Raw genomic sequence first — 14,067 nt, forward strand, 5'->3', positions numbered from 1 at the left:
TTTCTCACCCCACTTTACATTCCCTTAAGAACCCCGTGGCGCAGGGCTTCCTGTTACAGTAAATGACAAAGCAGGAAATTTTCCCACTTGTGCTATAAGCAGCAGAAAGCAATGAGCAAGAAGTGTGAGTCTTACAGGGAAGGAAGGGGGAAGAACCATGTGCTTGGGGAAGCACGTCAGCGAGCCCACGGCGACCACAGCTTTCACAGGAATGGTCAGGATCTGTGGAGGGAAGAGGCAGACCACCAGTGCATCAGGAGAAGTCTGGGATGTTTGCTACTGACAATTACTTCATTGTTTTATGAGTCAAAAACAAAACAAAACAAAACAAAGCTTATCCTGTGTCATACACTGGCAATAACTCAAAACCAGTATTAAAACCACCCTGGGAGCTTTTTAGTCTGCTCAAGGTTTCTATACAATGAAAACAATGCATTTCCAGTGACTACTCATTTACCTGCTAAAACTAGTTAAGACCAAACCACAGGGGAGGAAAAAAGACAACTTTTCAAAATACAAGTCCTCTAGAGATTAAAAAGGAAAGCCGTACTTATAAAATGACATCTATAAAAATTCAGGGTTTCTACAGCCATAAAATTCAGTATTGTTTTGGTAGACAAAAATAGATTTCAACCCAAGTTTTAAAGAAAAGTTGAACATTCTGGAGTTAGAATTCCTAATTAGCATCACAAGTGAGCCATGAATGCAGTGTATGAGGGAATATTTGTGTTTAGTTTTAAAATATCTTATGTTTTATAATTGTCTATGCATGGATACCTTGCCTGACCACCTACCACACTCATGCTTGGTGCTTGCAGCGACCAGAAGGGGGCACCAGATCCTCTGCAACTGGAACCAGACAGTTATGGGCCACCTTGTAGGTGCTAGGAATTAAACCTGGGTCTTCTAAAAGCACAGCCAGTGCTCCTAACTGCTGAACCATGTCTCCAGCCCCTTGTGTGTAATTTTTATTTTCATCCATTAAAAAAACAAAAAACAAAAAACAAAAAACAAACTGTCTCAATTCTGAAAGGCACTTACTTCTATACGAATGTTAAGTATGAATTCCTCACTTTTGGAGGTAACTGGATATACTCTAATCATTTATTATTTGAATAGCCAGTTCTGTTTATTTTGCCACTGGATTTGTGTATGCTGAAACCACTCAGGAGGACAAAGATAACTTGTTGAATTTAGAAGTACTCAACCGCCCAAAGATCTGTAAGTGTTAAATTAAAAGTATTTAGGTCTGAGACAGGAAAGCAGTCTACACCTGTAATTCTAGCACTTGGGAAGCTCAAGTAGGAGGTCTGCTAGTTCAAGGTTGGTTCAGGCTCTACAGTGAGTTCCAGTCCCTTTATCAAAAGAATTGAAAGTATAAAATAAGAAAAAAGATCAGATCTGCCAAATGCAATCAGGATCTTAGTGAATATAATATAAACTCCACAGAATCCTGCGAAACATGAGTGCAGAGTCAGACCTGCAGCTCAAGAAATCCAGTCAGGACCTGCTGTGCGGTAATCTTCTGTAGGCGTGCTTAACAGCGTGATTCTCAGTGTGCTAAGGGCACTTTCCTGAAACTGTTACTTAGGAAATATGAGGAGTTTTAGCAGAAAACTGGGAGACAATGAATACTTGTAATTCTGAAATGGCTCTGAAAAGGTCAGTATTAAAGGCACGAAAGGGGTATACTTTAAATAAATGTAGTTCTCTGCTCCTACAAAAACTGAGAAGCCCTATCAATGTGCACAGCCATTAATAACAGAAAGTCTCAGAAAAACCCCACGGGCATGAGCCCCGCTGATGCACTTACCTCATAGTCGGTTGTGATCTGGATGGCCCCATCGTGGACCCCTTCCAGCTTCTTGGCAGTGAGTTTGACTCTGAACACTGCAAAGTGTCCTGAAGCTAATGTTACCTGAAACGGTAAAAATGGTGTCATTTAGTAGCCGTGCAGGCAAGGGTCCTACTGAAGTGGGAAGGAGCACTCTGGTAGTGAGCTGTGCCCACACAGATCTATGTGTAGACCCTGTGTATAGCATCAGGTCTACACACCTGATGCACAGAGCCTCACTACAGACACTCTCTCAAGACAGTGTGGTGCAGATCCTTCCAATTCCTCTGTGCCCTCATCATAAACGGAGAGCATGGGAGTTGGACGGTGTCCACGAGGCCCTGCAGTGTCCAGCAGTCATGCTACTGGAAAGCACATCAAGGTGTCTGCCGAGTCGGGCACACAGCACTGCTTTTTCACTCGGGTCTCAAACACTCGTCCCAATCCAAAGCAGCAAGAGGGCTCACTCACCGGGGATTGGTCTGGCAGAGAGGACTTCTCCAGTTCAGGAAGGCTCGCGATCACTGTGCTTCTGTTGCCTCTCTCTGTAGCTACAAGTTCTATTGATAAGCCATCTCCTATGATATGCCAACTTTTTATTGCCAGCTTCAAAGAGAAAACACAAAGTGATCTTGCAACACGAACATGAACTCTTTAGTGTAACTGAGAATAAAAACAGTTTCTTTACCTCAATTGGATTGCTGTTTATAATTGCAAATAAAATACTACTTGCTTCTGTAGCACTCAGTACTCCAAAATCTATGAAGCGTTCTTCTATTTTGGGGGGCAATACAAAGTACTAGAGAGGAAGAAAAAGACTGTATTAAACACCAGATCACGTGTTTAGCAATGTTACTCAATAAAATGACCACTAGGAGACGCTAAAGTTTCTCTATCTTACATCTCTATATACAGCTGCCGGACATACTGAGACAAGGACAAGGAATCAGAGGAATCGGGGATGGAGAGAGGTCATTTCCTCGCATCTACTTCCCAGAAGTGCTTGGAGAGGCTGGGGAGCGTGGCCATCAGGCAGAAGTCTGTGCCTTGCCTGGTCTGAGCCCTTAGGTCCACAAACCTAGCTGGTGTAAGTTCTGGTCCTGTCCAACCTTCCGTTCTCCCCGGCAGGTCGGTCACTCAACCAATGTCTTTCAGGGGCCACAGTCACCAAAGCTTTGCGATTTCCCCACTGGTTTGTTTTCTCTGCCATGAACACCTCTACACCTTACTTCTGTGCTGTGTCTATTTTCCTTGCCCCAGTGTATATCTTTACCATCCAGCCTTCTTCTTCTTTCTTCTTCTTCTTCTTTCTTCTTCTTCTTTCTTCTTCTTCCTTCTTCTTCTTCTTCTTCTTCTTCTTCTTCTTCTTCTTCTTCTTCTTCTTCTTCTTCTTCTTCCTTCTTCTTCTTCTTCTTCTTCTTCTTCTTCTTCTTCTTCTTCTTCTTCTTCTTCTTCTTCTTCTTCTTCTTCTTCTTCTTCCTTCTTCTCCTTCTTCTCCTTCTCCTTCTTCTTCTTCTCTGGTTCGTGCTGGTGTTTCCCAACTTTAACCGATCATTGTCACCACTATTCTTCCTAATAGTGTCCCTGCCCCATTATTCTCCATTTATCTTTGTTCTAGACTCTCTGTTATTACAATTTAAAAGTGAACCAAGAGAAAGCAATATAGAAAGAGTTCTGAACAGAGACTGGAATTAAAGGGCTTAAATACATCATGGGGGGACAAGACTGAAGGGAAAGTCCGGAAGTAAATAATTCCTAACTTTGCAGTGGTTTGCTCCTCTGAGCAGTCAGCAAAGCCTGTGCTGGCACCAGGGGTGTGAATTGGTCCTTCCTCCTGTGTATCCTGTCCTGTCTGTGCGACCCACTCATCAATCCTATAGGTCTGTCTCAGAAGGAAACTGGTAGCCACACAGTGCCTGTATTTAAGCAACCCTTACTGTGCTTTATAATGTCCCAAGGAGCAAGGGCGGTAAATCCAGGGAGTTCCATATGCCAAAGAAAAGCCTAAGTACTTTCCTTAAGGCAAAAGGTGAAAGGAATGGTTTAATTATAGATTAACCTGTGTTCCATTTACTACTACTTATCCTAATTTCTAAATTAGAACAAAACACAGTATGGACAGTCGGCCTTCCCAATCTGTAGGTTCCACATTCATGGATGTCACTGTCTGTCGATGGATACTATAGCATCCTCCATAAAGGCTAGGAATAATCATAGATCTGGGTATCTGTAGTAGATTCCAAAATCAATTCCCATTGGACACTGAAGGATAGCAACCCTTAGTTTTAGAATTGTGTGTGTGTGTGTGTGTGTGTGTGTGTGTGTGTGTGTGTGTGTGTATATCCTGAAAGCACTGACTGGGAAGGAATCAGATCAATGTATAAAGCACAAGGGTGTAGCCAATTGCCTGACAATATCCAGAAGCAGAGAGGTAGGGCTTTGATGACATACTCACATCTAAAAAGCCTGTGTATACCCGCACAGGTAAATGAAACTTAGAGGCATTGGTAACAAGTAAAATGTTGTTGTCTATGTGCATGGATGACGTGGATGGCATAAAAAACAGGGTGAAAATGTATCCCGACTCATTCGGAAGAATCAGAACTGGCTTGCTGAAGTTGTGCACCTGGGAACGAAGCAGAGAAAAGCCAGGTTAGTGTCACTTGGCTGCCACAGCAGCAGAGTATCCAGGGGTGGGTTCAACACACCTGAAACATCGTTCTGGCTTCTTCTGGTAACAACACATCATGAATGAGGATCGCAAAACTGAAAGTGTTAGTCAGGTAAATTGGCCTCTCCACTGGGTCGGCAGGACTGTCCTGGATGTGAAACAGCGTGGCGGCATGATCAAACCCCAAATAACTATTGGAAGAAAACAAAGCAGGATGAACCCTCCTTATTTCCATGTGCTTATTTAGTTCAGTATACATTTAGCATTTAGGACCACAGCACAGAGTTAGACGATAGCATTTAATGGTTAAGGTTTAGAACTTTGTTCACCACATGACAGCATTTAGCTCCTGAAATACTGAAATGAAACAGAGAGCATGATGGAGTCAAGGGCGCAGCAGCAGGAGGCTAGCGCTGCTGAGGTCACCACACCCTGCACCTACAGACTGTGAGTCAGTACATGGCTCAGTGCTTTCAGGTACACAGACAAGAGCTACATCTCAGAGGTCATTAAACATCAGGAGTCTACAAGTACTTAGGAGTTTAGGAAGAACAGAAGAGTTTGCCTCAAGTCTGACATACCTCAAACAGAATGACACTGAGAAAAGGTTCAAATGATTTAAATATTTAAAAAACACAAGCTGATTACTAAATTATTAAATCTAACACAAACCATAATATTCCATTTTCTTTTTCCACCTTAGAAAGTCAGAAATAAACAGGACACGGAAAGATTTCCTTTACAGCTGTGGTTGTTCTTTTCACAATAACCCATTAGGTTAGGTGAGCTTTTATCAGTTAGCAAAAAATTACAAACAAAAAGTTACAAAGTTTCTTTTAAGACAAAACTCACCCATCTAAAACTTCTGCTTGGTAGGGGATTTCGAGTTTAGAATAACTCTTTTCCTTTGCTTTAACAGTTATTTTCCCAGAAAACTGAGATGGCTTTTTTGCTCTTGAAGCTGCAAGGAAGCATTAAAAAGATCATGTATTTGTGTGTGTGTGTGTGTGTGTGTGTGTGTGTGTGTGTGTGTGTGTGTGTGTATGTTTTAAACTTAAAAACTACGTTTACTTCTTGTGTGTCGGTGCGATTCACATGAGTGTGGTGAGCGGTCCTGGCACACACAGGGACAACTTGTGGGAGTGTCACCTCCTTCCTCCATGTGCTTTTCAGGGACTGAACACAAGCTGGCAGCCTTGGGGCAGCGAGGCCTGCCCTCTGAGCCCTGTAGGCAGCCGCTTACTTTACGGCTTGTAAATCTGACTGACTTTATGCAAACAGAGCTTTGCTTTTAAAAAGGAAAGCTTTTACAGTGCCAAAGAGTACACACCTTCACCTCAGTACAGTGCACCTGTGAGGACTGTGCAGACTGCCCTCGTCTGGTGAGCTGGGCTGTAAGCTGTAGACTCGGCACACGTGGCTGTCGGCACACGAGGTTCAGCTTAATCTCTCAGTGCTTAGATGAGACAGGCGTATCCAGGGTATCAAGACCACAGAAACAACAGGCCCTCTTCAGGGTTTCAGTTCTTATTTAGTTACATATCTAATTAAGCAGCTGTTATGTCATAATTTAAAATTTGCGATAACAAGTTCAATAAGGCACATGGGGGTGGTGTGTGTGCATGCGTGCATGTGTAGATATGAAATAGCGCAAATGATACACATCACTCATCTAACAGTAGCTAATCTGACCATGCATGAAGGCTCTTATTTTACCTTAGACAGGACTGTCTGCTCTGCTTAAAAAGTCATATAAAAACGTCAAAAAGAATATTTTTGCCTGTGAACCAAAATGTGCTTCTGAAAGTTAAATATATTATCACTTAATTAAAACCACCAATGACTTCAAAATTAAGGTAAATTATGATAGCTGTGACTAGTTTTCCAAAATTAAAGAAATTTCCAGCCCTAATATATCTGCTAATGTTTCTTGATTGTAGATTCTGATTTAGGTTTATGAAGCTGTAATACTTTATGAATTAATAAAGTAAGTTAATGATTTTTTTATAGGGGAAAATCAATTGAAGCAGTAGTGTTAAAATAGTCTGGATTTCTATATTAATGCATCAACATAAATGCTTTCTAGTTTATCAAAATAATAACCACTTTAGGAGGAAAAAATGAATATTTACCATCAAAACTAATGCTTGCAACCTTGGTATATTTACTTTCAGAAGCTTTTAATGTAACAGGTTTAAAATGCACCGTTATAGCATCATTTTGTGGTGTTGGTCGAACACTCTGCAAAGAAAAAAAAAACTTATCTTAGTCTAGTAGTTTAGCTGGAGAATAAAACATACTCAAAAATCAATGCATAATGTCTACAGTAGCTGTAAAACGAAATAAGACAAAACTGGACTTTTGCGAAAATACCTTATGAAACAAAGTGATGGTGTGTGAGATTGTGAAGTATGAGACCTCAGGACGAACATACACATGGAAAACCTAAAGGTCTTACTCTCTACGTGAATGCCTTCTTTGTAAGACAAGGGGACACCAGCCCTTAAGACCCATCTGGCTTGAAGAAATTTACACACAAAGGTGCCCTGGAACTGTCCCCTAGTAGGAAGGATGAGGACACTCAGGGCACTGTGACCTCCACTTGGCCTCTGCAGCTGTTTCCCCAGGCCTGGCAGTGTGAACAAGGTCTGCTGTCAAAGGGCAGGAAAGGGCAGGGTGGCACCGAGGCCAACTACGGAGGAACTTAACCCGGAAGTGAGGCTCGGACACTTACAACTTAGGAAATCAGGTCTACCCATACAAACTTAAAGTTAAAACAAAACAAACAAAACACCTCAGTAAATGGTGTCCTTTCAGTGTATATTTAAAAAATGAACACATTATAAGGTCTAGTTTTTTTTTTTTATCCTCAATGATACAAATCATTTGAATTTCAAAGATACCAATTGCACCCACACTGTTCTGATAAAGAGGGCCTCAGAGTATAATGTGATGTTGGACTGAAGCCGGGACCACCTGACCTGGGACAGGGCCCTGTCTGAAACCCTGGTACACAAAAGTGTCTTCATGGAATCACATATTGCACAGTAACCCTAATTCTAAATTAATTATCAAATTATTTGGACTGTATGAACTTGACGTCAAAACCTGTCATTTCCCACAGAAGACAACCTTCCATGTGTGAAGCCCGCGCTTGTTCACAGGGCTGGCAAGGCACCGATTCTTCCCCATTCTAGGCTGACTCTTAAAAGGAGAACCCTATCCAGTCTGAGCATCAAACGGGAATCCCTGAAGACACAATAAATGTGAGAAGAATATGAAAAGAAACTCTAGCCCTGCAGCGTGGTGTCTGCTGTGGCAGGGGACTAAGGAGATTTTAGTGATTTCAGGGCCTGCCAGGGAAGCTCCCTCTCCCATGCACTGCCGTTAGCCCTGGGCGGCGAGCAAGTCCTCACAGGCTCGGTGCTGGTCCTGAGGATGGCTCTCGCAGATGCATGTGTCGCAATTCTCAAGCCTTGGCTCTGGCTCTCTCTCCCAGCATTAGATATTCTCATCTGCCTTACTGTGCCCTGAAGACTGGGGCTGGGAACTAGATGATCTGCTTGTAGCAATATCTTACTTATCAATAAGCTTACTGTTACTGGCAACCATTTGAAATACAGATCTCTTCATTCCCTCAAAGATGTGTATTTTTGAGAGTAAATAAAGAACTGCTAGCTAAGCTACAAATGAAGGAAGTTTCCTTTGCTTTTATTATATATACTATTTTACCACTAGCAAGGGAACATAGCAGAGGATACATGGCAGTCTAGCAGGGGTGCAGTGGGAGCCTGGGTATGCTGCCCACATACTCAGGTTCTCTTTCCCCACCCGTAAGAACATCCCAAGACTAGATATTTTCTAGAGTATTATCTGGCTACAGACTTCAGAGATTGTATGAGCTTGTGGCTTGCTAGAGAGTTGGCCTTGTAAGCTGAGGCCTCAGAGGGTTTTCACAGACAACAACTGCCTTCCCTGGCTACTGTGTGTGGGACAGCAACAATGGAAGCACAGCCAGGTCTGAACAAGCTCATATGCTGAAACAGTTCATGAGGAACCACTGTGGCATGCTCTGTGGGGTAGCAGCCTATGCAAAGCTGTACCGGAAAGAACAAGTCCTGGTTTTTGCTGAGATATAGTCGTAGTAAGCAGGAAACACTTAAAATACATGTTGAAAAAAAATGATTCTTACTTCAAATACAATACTTTAAGCATTTCCAAACCAGAGGAAAAATTTACAAACATAGCTATCAGCTCAAAACATACTACACTAATAGTAAACAAGTTTACAGTTGGTGAGTCACATTACACTAATAGTCTGAACTGTACACTCATTAAAAATAAACCTGAATCATCAGGTAAAACTCACTTGTCTAAGGAAAATAAAACAACGAAGCAAAACAATAAAGCAGAATAAGATACCTAAAGTTCACTGGTAACCTAAGATAAGAAAGAATACAAATGATCGCCTATCCTAATCATTTTAGTCTTAGTTACCAACTACTGCTCACTCAAAGACTATGAAGAAGTGGGATATGGCAAGACTGCCAGGAAAGAGAGCTTGTGTCTATTCTTAATGTATGTTTAGTCTTTTCTCGTGACACTCAGGTCAGACTACCACTCAGCAATTAAGTCAGCTGTCAGGTGCAGGCCTTTAATCCCAGCACGTGGGAGGCTAGGGGGAGCTCTGTGAGTTCAAAGCCACCTGGTCTACACAGTTACAGGCCATCGAGAGCTATACAGTGAGACCCTGGTTAAAAAAAACATTCCAAGACACATTGAGCAGTCATAGAAGCATGTCAGCAAGCAAAAGACGAAAAACAAGCAAGCAAGCAAACAAACAAACAAACCCTGTTTTACATAGCAACTGGATTTCTGCATAAATTCATCTCAGTAGAGCAAATATCAAGCTGACACAAATGGTTCCTACTCATCAACTACCACGGAGAAGCTCGTGTAAACCTGCCTCTGAAGACATCTGAGGCACGTGGTGTTCACGATGTCAGGAGGGCTGCTTTCTCAGAGCTCCCTGACAGACAGTGGCCCAAATGTGGGCCTTCTGTCTACATCCAGGTGAGGAACACATTTAGAGCTCCCTGCATGGCACCGGGAAGGACTACGGTTTACAAAGAGAATGAGCTCTTGGAAAAAAATGAACAGAACACACGTCAACACTCAGCACTGCCTAACTAGAGGAAAAGGACTTCTCCTAAGACACGCCAGGCTCTATCCCGCTGTAACATGGGAAGGAAATGCTGAAATAAACAGAAAGCAAAACACAACACAAAGCTTGGTTCTCAGAAAACTCAGTTTCAGTGAATGTGAGAAGTCATGCTGCTGCCACCTCTCCAACTGAGCACCAAGACAGCACATCCCACAAAGAACCAAGAGTCTACAGGCCACCTCAAAACAGAGCAAGAACGTAACTTCCTGTTAAGTCTCTCTCTCTCTCATCCACACCCACACCCACACACACATACACACACACACACACACACACACACACACACACACACGCACACGCACACGCACACGCAAGGCAGCACTCAAAAACTCAAAAAAACTTACTGTTATTGGTACATCCTTTGTTCCTGAATTTAGTAAATGAAGATTTAAAACCTTTGGTAGATCTGTTGAAATAGAAGAAGTGTTTCTTTAAAAGGTTTGCTTGACAGCAAATTAGAATCTTTACCTTATCAGATACGATGCAAATTATCATATTAAAGGCAAATCTAATTTCAAAAATATGGTCTTTAATCCTGGACAAGTCTTAATTACAAATTGTTCAAATCAATCTCAAATTTTGTACTTTTTTCTTTTTTTTTTTTCCGGAGCTGAGGACCGAACCCAGGGCCTCAAGCACTCTACCACTGAGCTAAATCTCCAACCCCTTGTACTTTTTTCTTAATAATAATCTTAGCTTGGTTGTTTAATTATGCCATTATAATGCAACTGAATAATTACTGTCTTTAAAAAAAATTCTGAGATGTCTTTAACTTCCTTTATTTTACTACTGAAAAAGATATTCACCACAATTGATTATGTGAGGAACTGGATTAAGAAACTTTTTTGCCTCAGTTTTCTACCTGAAGATTCAAGTTATCTCAACCTATTTTCTCACCTAGGAGGCAGGTTTCTCAGAAATACTTTCTACAAGACCACACAACCCACTGAGAAATAACTTTCAAAGCTAAATTACAAGTAGAGCCATCAGAACTGCATCCCAATTGGATTACTTTAGGCCTTTTGGTGTCTGAATGAGAATGGCCCCACAGGCGCATCCATTTGAATGCTTGGTCCCTAGAGGTAGAACTATTTTGAGAAGGATTAGGAGTTGTGGCTTTGTTGTCGGTCGTCTTTGTGGCCCAGTCCCTCCCCACCCCCGCCTCCAACTTGCAGACACCATGTGTGGTCCCAGCTACTGAGCCAGCACCATGTCTGTCTGCCTGCTGCCATGCTCCCTGTGACCACGTTCATGGATTCACCTTTAGAATTCTAAGCAACTCCCCCTGCCCCCAAACTAAGGGTGTCTCCTCACAGCAACAAAAAAGTAAGTCAGACCCATAAAGGCTTTTGTGACTTTACCTTGTGTTCGAAGTGTTCCAAAATCTAACATTTCAGTAGAGGAATAGATTCCAGGAGCTGGGAAAAAAGAACCGTGCACAATGATCATTCTCTCGCCAGGACAGCATGTGCTGAAAACAGAACAAACCTGCATTCACTCAGCCCTCCACTGACCTGTTGTAACTTCAACCTCGACTGGGAGAATGATGAACTCGGTGCTGTCCGACGCATTCGTCTTTATCCTTATGAAGGCTGTGTGATTGTCTGCATCTCTGGAGGAAAAGCTGGCTCTCATCACTCCCTTGGTTTCATATGGAGGGATCTCCTGTGATAAACAGACTATCATGTGGCAAGCTGCAGGGATGCTGTACAGCTACCTCACTTACTCAATTAGGAGACACAGACTCAAGGTGCAGCATTATTTTATACACCCACCAGGAAAGGATAGTACACTACCAATTAAACATATGCTCTGCTGACTGCAGCACATAAAACTTCCAGTCTCGGAATGTTATAATACAAAAACATGGGTGATGTATGCTGTGTCAAGACAAGTAAATCAAGCCAATGCCAATGGTCTGAAAGTATCTATAAGGTGAAAAAACCTCTTAAAAGCCTAACTAGTCTAGGAAATCAGTTGTTTTGTTTTGTTTTTATAACATGTTAGTTGTGTATTCAGTCCTGAAATTATCCAATGGAAATGTCCTATCAGAAGGGAGTATTTTCCAGAAGCGCATAGTGTTCTCCAGATGATAACCAGGTTGGCTTTAGACTCTGATTTCTTCCACTTAAAACCTAACACTTCACCTAGTAAATCTCTTGGTGCTCGCGCATGCACACACACACAGACACACATGCACGTACCCATAAACGTTCAATCTTCTAAATGAAAACACCTACTATACACATGCTAAACTAGAAACAACTCATTGGAACATAGCAGGGTGAGTATATAAATTCTTTTCCAGGTTTTAGAATTTATTTGGCTGCCTGAAAAAAAAATCACTGGAATTTTCTTGCAAACCACTTCTAGTTTATTTTAGGAAAACCTCATGTTCTAGGACTTATTGGTCTTCACCTACCCCTACTTTCTTAACTCTGTAGTCTCAAAGTAGAAAACAGGAAACTGGAAACCTCCTGGGGAAAGCACAGATGTGTTTTCCAACTCTAGGAAGTGGTCTCAGTCCCTGGGACATTCTGATGCATAGTGAAGTGGGCAGGGTGGCATCAGGCAGAAGACAGACAGGACCGGTGTGGAGGCTTTTACAGTTTACCTCTTGTAAAGCCCTGGCTCCACTGCTCATGATAAAACCTATATATCAACCATGAGACCAGAGCAGCAGGTTATGGGGTAACCACAGGAGTTGCAGCTGTGTTTCCTGCTGTATCTCCTGATGGTTCGAGAGACTCTTCATAGTTAAACTTCCTTGTGGCTGAAGATAGTGTTCTCACTACATCAAAAACCTAAGGTGCAGGGCACTTTTCCCACACACTAGTGAAGGTCTGCATCCTCAGAAGACCCTGCTTCTGTTAGAAAGTCATCTTTATTGTAGTTGGCCTCCATCCCCTTTTGGGGACTTTCTAAACGATTGTGGGAAGAATTATCTATGGTGCAGGAAAATCTAATTTAAGTGTGCTATGACTTGGTAGGGAAAGGACCATTTTATCCCACAAATATGCCACCTACTTCATAAATATTCACAAAACTTAAAACCTACAACACGATTGGGTTACCTCCACTGTGGGGACTGCCCCCTCCTCCCATCTGCCTTTGCTTAGTAAACCTCTGCTTCAACTGCCCAGTGTCTCAGACCAAAGTCCTGGTGAAGTCAAATACGCAGCCTCCCCCAGCACTAGGCTGAGGATGCAGACTGTTCCTCACCTGAGGAATCATTACTGGTTATTATTAAAAGGTCATGCTGATCTCTGCCAGGTTGGTTATAGCTCTTAGCTATTTACAGGTCCTTTTCTATTCCTTTAGACACTTACTAGGCATTGCCTATCAATTTCACAAGGAAAACCATCTATGACAGGAAGCCAGATCAAAGACATAAATTCACAGCCCCATCTGTAAAATCACAGTGGGTCAACAGCCTGGGAAAGAGAAAAATGAGCAGAGAATTGTAGTTGTATCAAAGTTTCTAAGCTGGATGTAAATGTCTCAGCAGTGGATGTCTATAAATGTATGTAACAGGATGCATGTGATATAAAGTGACTTCTTTAGAGCCCAGCAGGAGCTGTGGAGTCTGGAGTCCATAATCTGAAACAAGCTGTGCTTCTCAGTGCCTCACTGTGTATGTGGGCATGTCTGTGTGAATGCACATGAGCGCGCATACCCACTGAGGCCAGAGGTATCAGCTCTCGGGAGGTGTAAGCCACCTCTTGGGGGTACTGAGGACTGGGCCCTCTGGAAAAGCAGAATATGCTAACAGCTGAGTGATCTCTCCAGCCCAGTGGTTCATTCTCAGAGCAGATTTCTAGGCTACACATTTCTACTTCCATTTTTGAAAATAAATACTAGATGAAAAGATTCTCAAAGGGTTCTTTTAGCAATGGCATACAGAGTGAGTTTTATTTCTTTTAAAATCAAATCACACAATACACCTTTTCTCCTTCTATTTTAAGCCCTGTTGAATCTAAGGGTGAACTGAAATGTTCGAATACACTACCAAGTTTAAGTAATTATGGGTAGCAAGCAATTTCAAATTGACTTGAATACTGTTGGGATCATATGATAGAGGTTTATACTTTGTGTATACACACACACACACACACACACACACACACACACACACACGTGTTAGGTTGATTTAAAAAGACTTATGTACTTTTACTTTATGTGTATGGGTGTCTTGCCTGCTTGCACGTCTGTGCACGCACATGCTTCTCTGGTGTATACGAAGGCAGAAGAGAACACTGGATCCCTGGGAATTAGAGTTAGGGACGGTTGACAGCCACTGTGTGGGTGCTGGGAACTGAATCCCAGTTAGAGAACTAG

General features: G+C 42.2%; 1 protein-coding gene across 4 annotated transcripts in view; it reads right to left on the reverse strand.

Annotated features, from left to right (window-relative positions):
• The window catches only part of Tmem131 (transmembrane protein 131), a 146,192-nt gene that overhangs the window by 30,706 nt on the left and 101,419 nt on the right, over positions 1–14,067 (reverse strand). For all 4 annotated transcript variants that reach the window (XM_087566045.1, XM_087566047.1, XM_087566046.1 and 1 more), the window contains 11 exons: positions 11,244–11,394; positions 11,091–11,147; positions 10,074–10,135; positions 6,638–6,746; positions 5,358–5,466; positions 4,543–4,696; positions 4,290–4,460; positions 2,523–2,633; positions 2,306–2,440; positions 1,814–1,918; positions 136–222 (listed from right to left, as the gene is read on the reverse strand). In XM_087566045.1, the coding sequence (XP_087422171.1) occupies positions 136–222; positions 1,814–1,918; positions 2,306–2,440; positions 2,523–2,633; positions 4,290–4,460; positions 4,543–4,696; positions 5,358–5,466; positions 6,638–6,746; positions 10,074–10,135; positions 11,091–11,147; positions 11,244–11,394 (1,251 nt within the window). The remainder of the gene's footprint in view (positions 1–135; positions 223–1,813; positions 1,919–2,305; positions 2,441–2,522; positions 2,634–4,289; positions 4,461–4,542; positions 4,697–5,357; positions 5,467–6,637; positions 6,747–10,073; positions 10,136–11,090; positions 11,148–11,243; positions 11,395–14,067) is intronic.

The sequence above is a fragment of the Rattus norvegicus genome, chromosome 9, assembly GCF_021556685.1.
Source record: "Rattus norvegicus strain SHRSP/BbbUtx chromosome 9, alternate assembly SHRSP_T2T, whole genome shotgun sequence".
Lineage (NCBI taxonomy): Eukaryota > Metazoa > Chordata > Mammalia > Rodentia > Muridae > Rattus > Rattus norvegicus.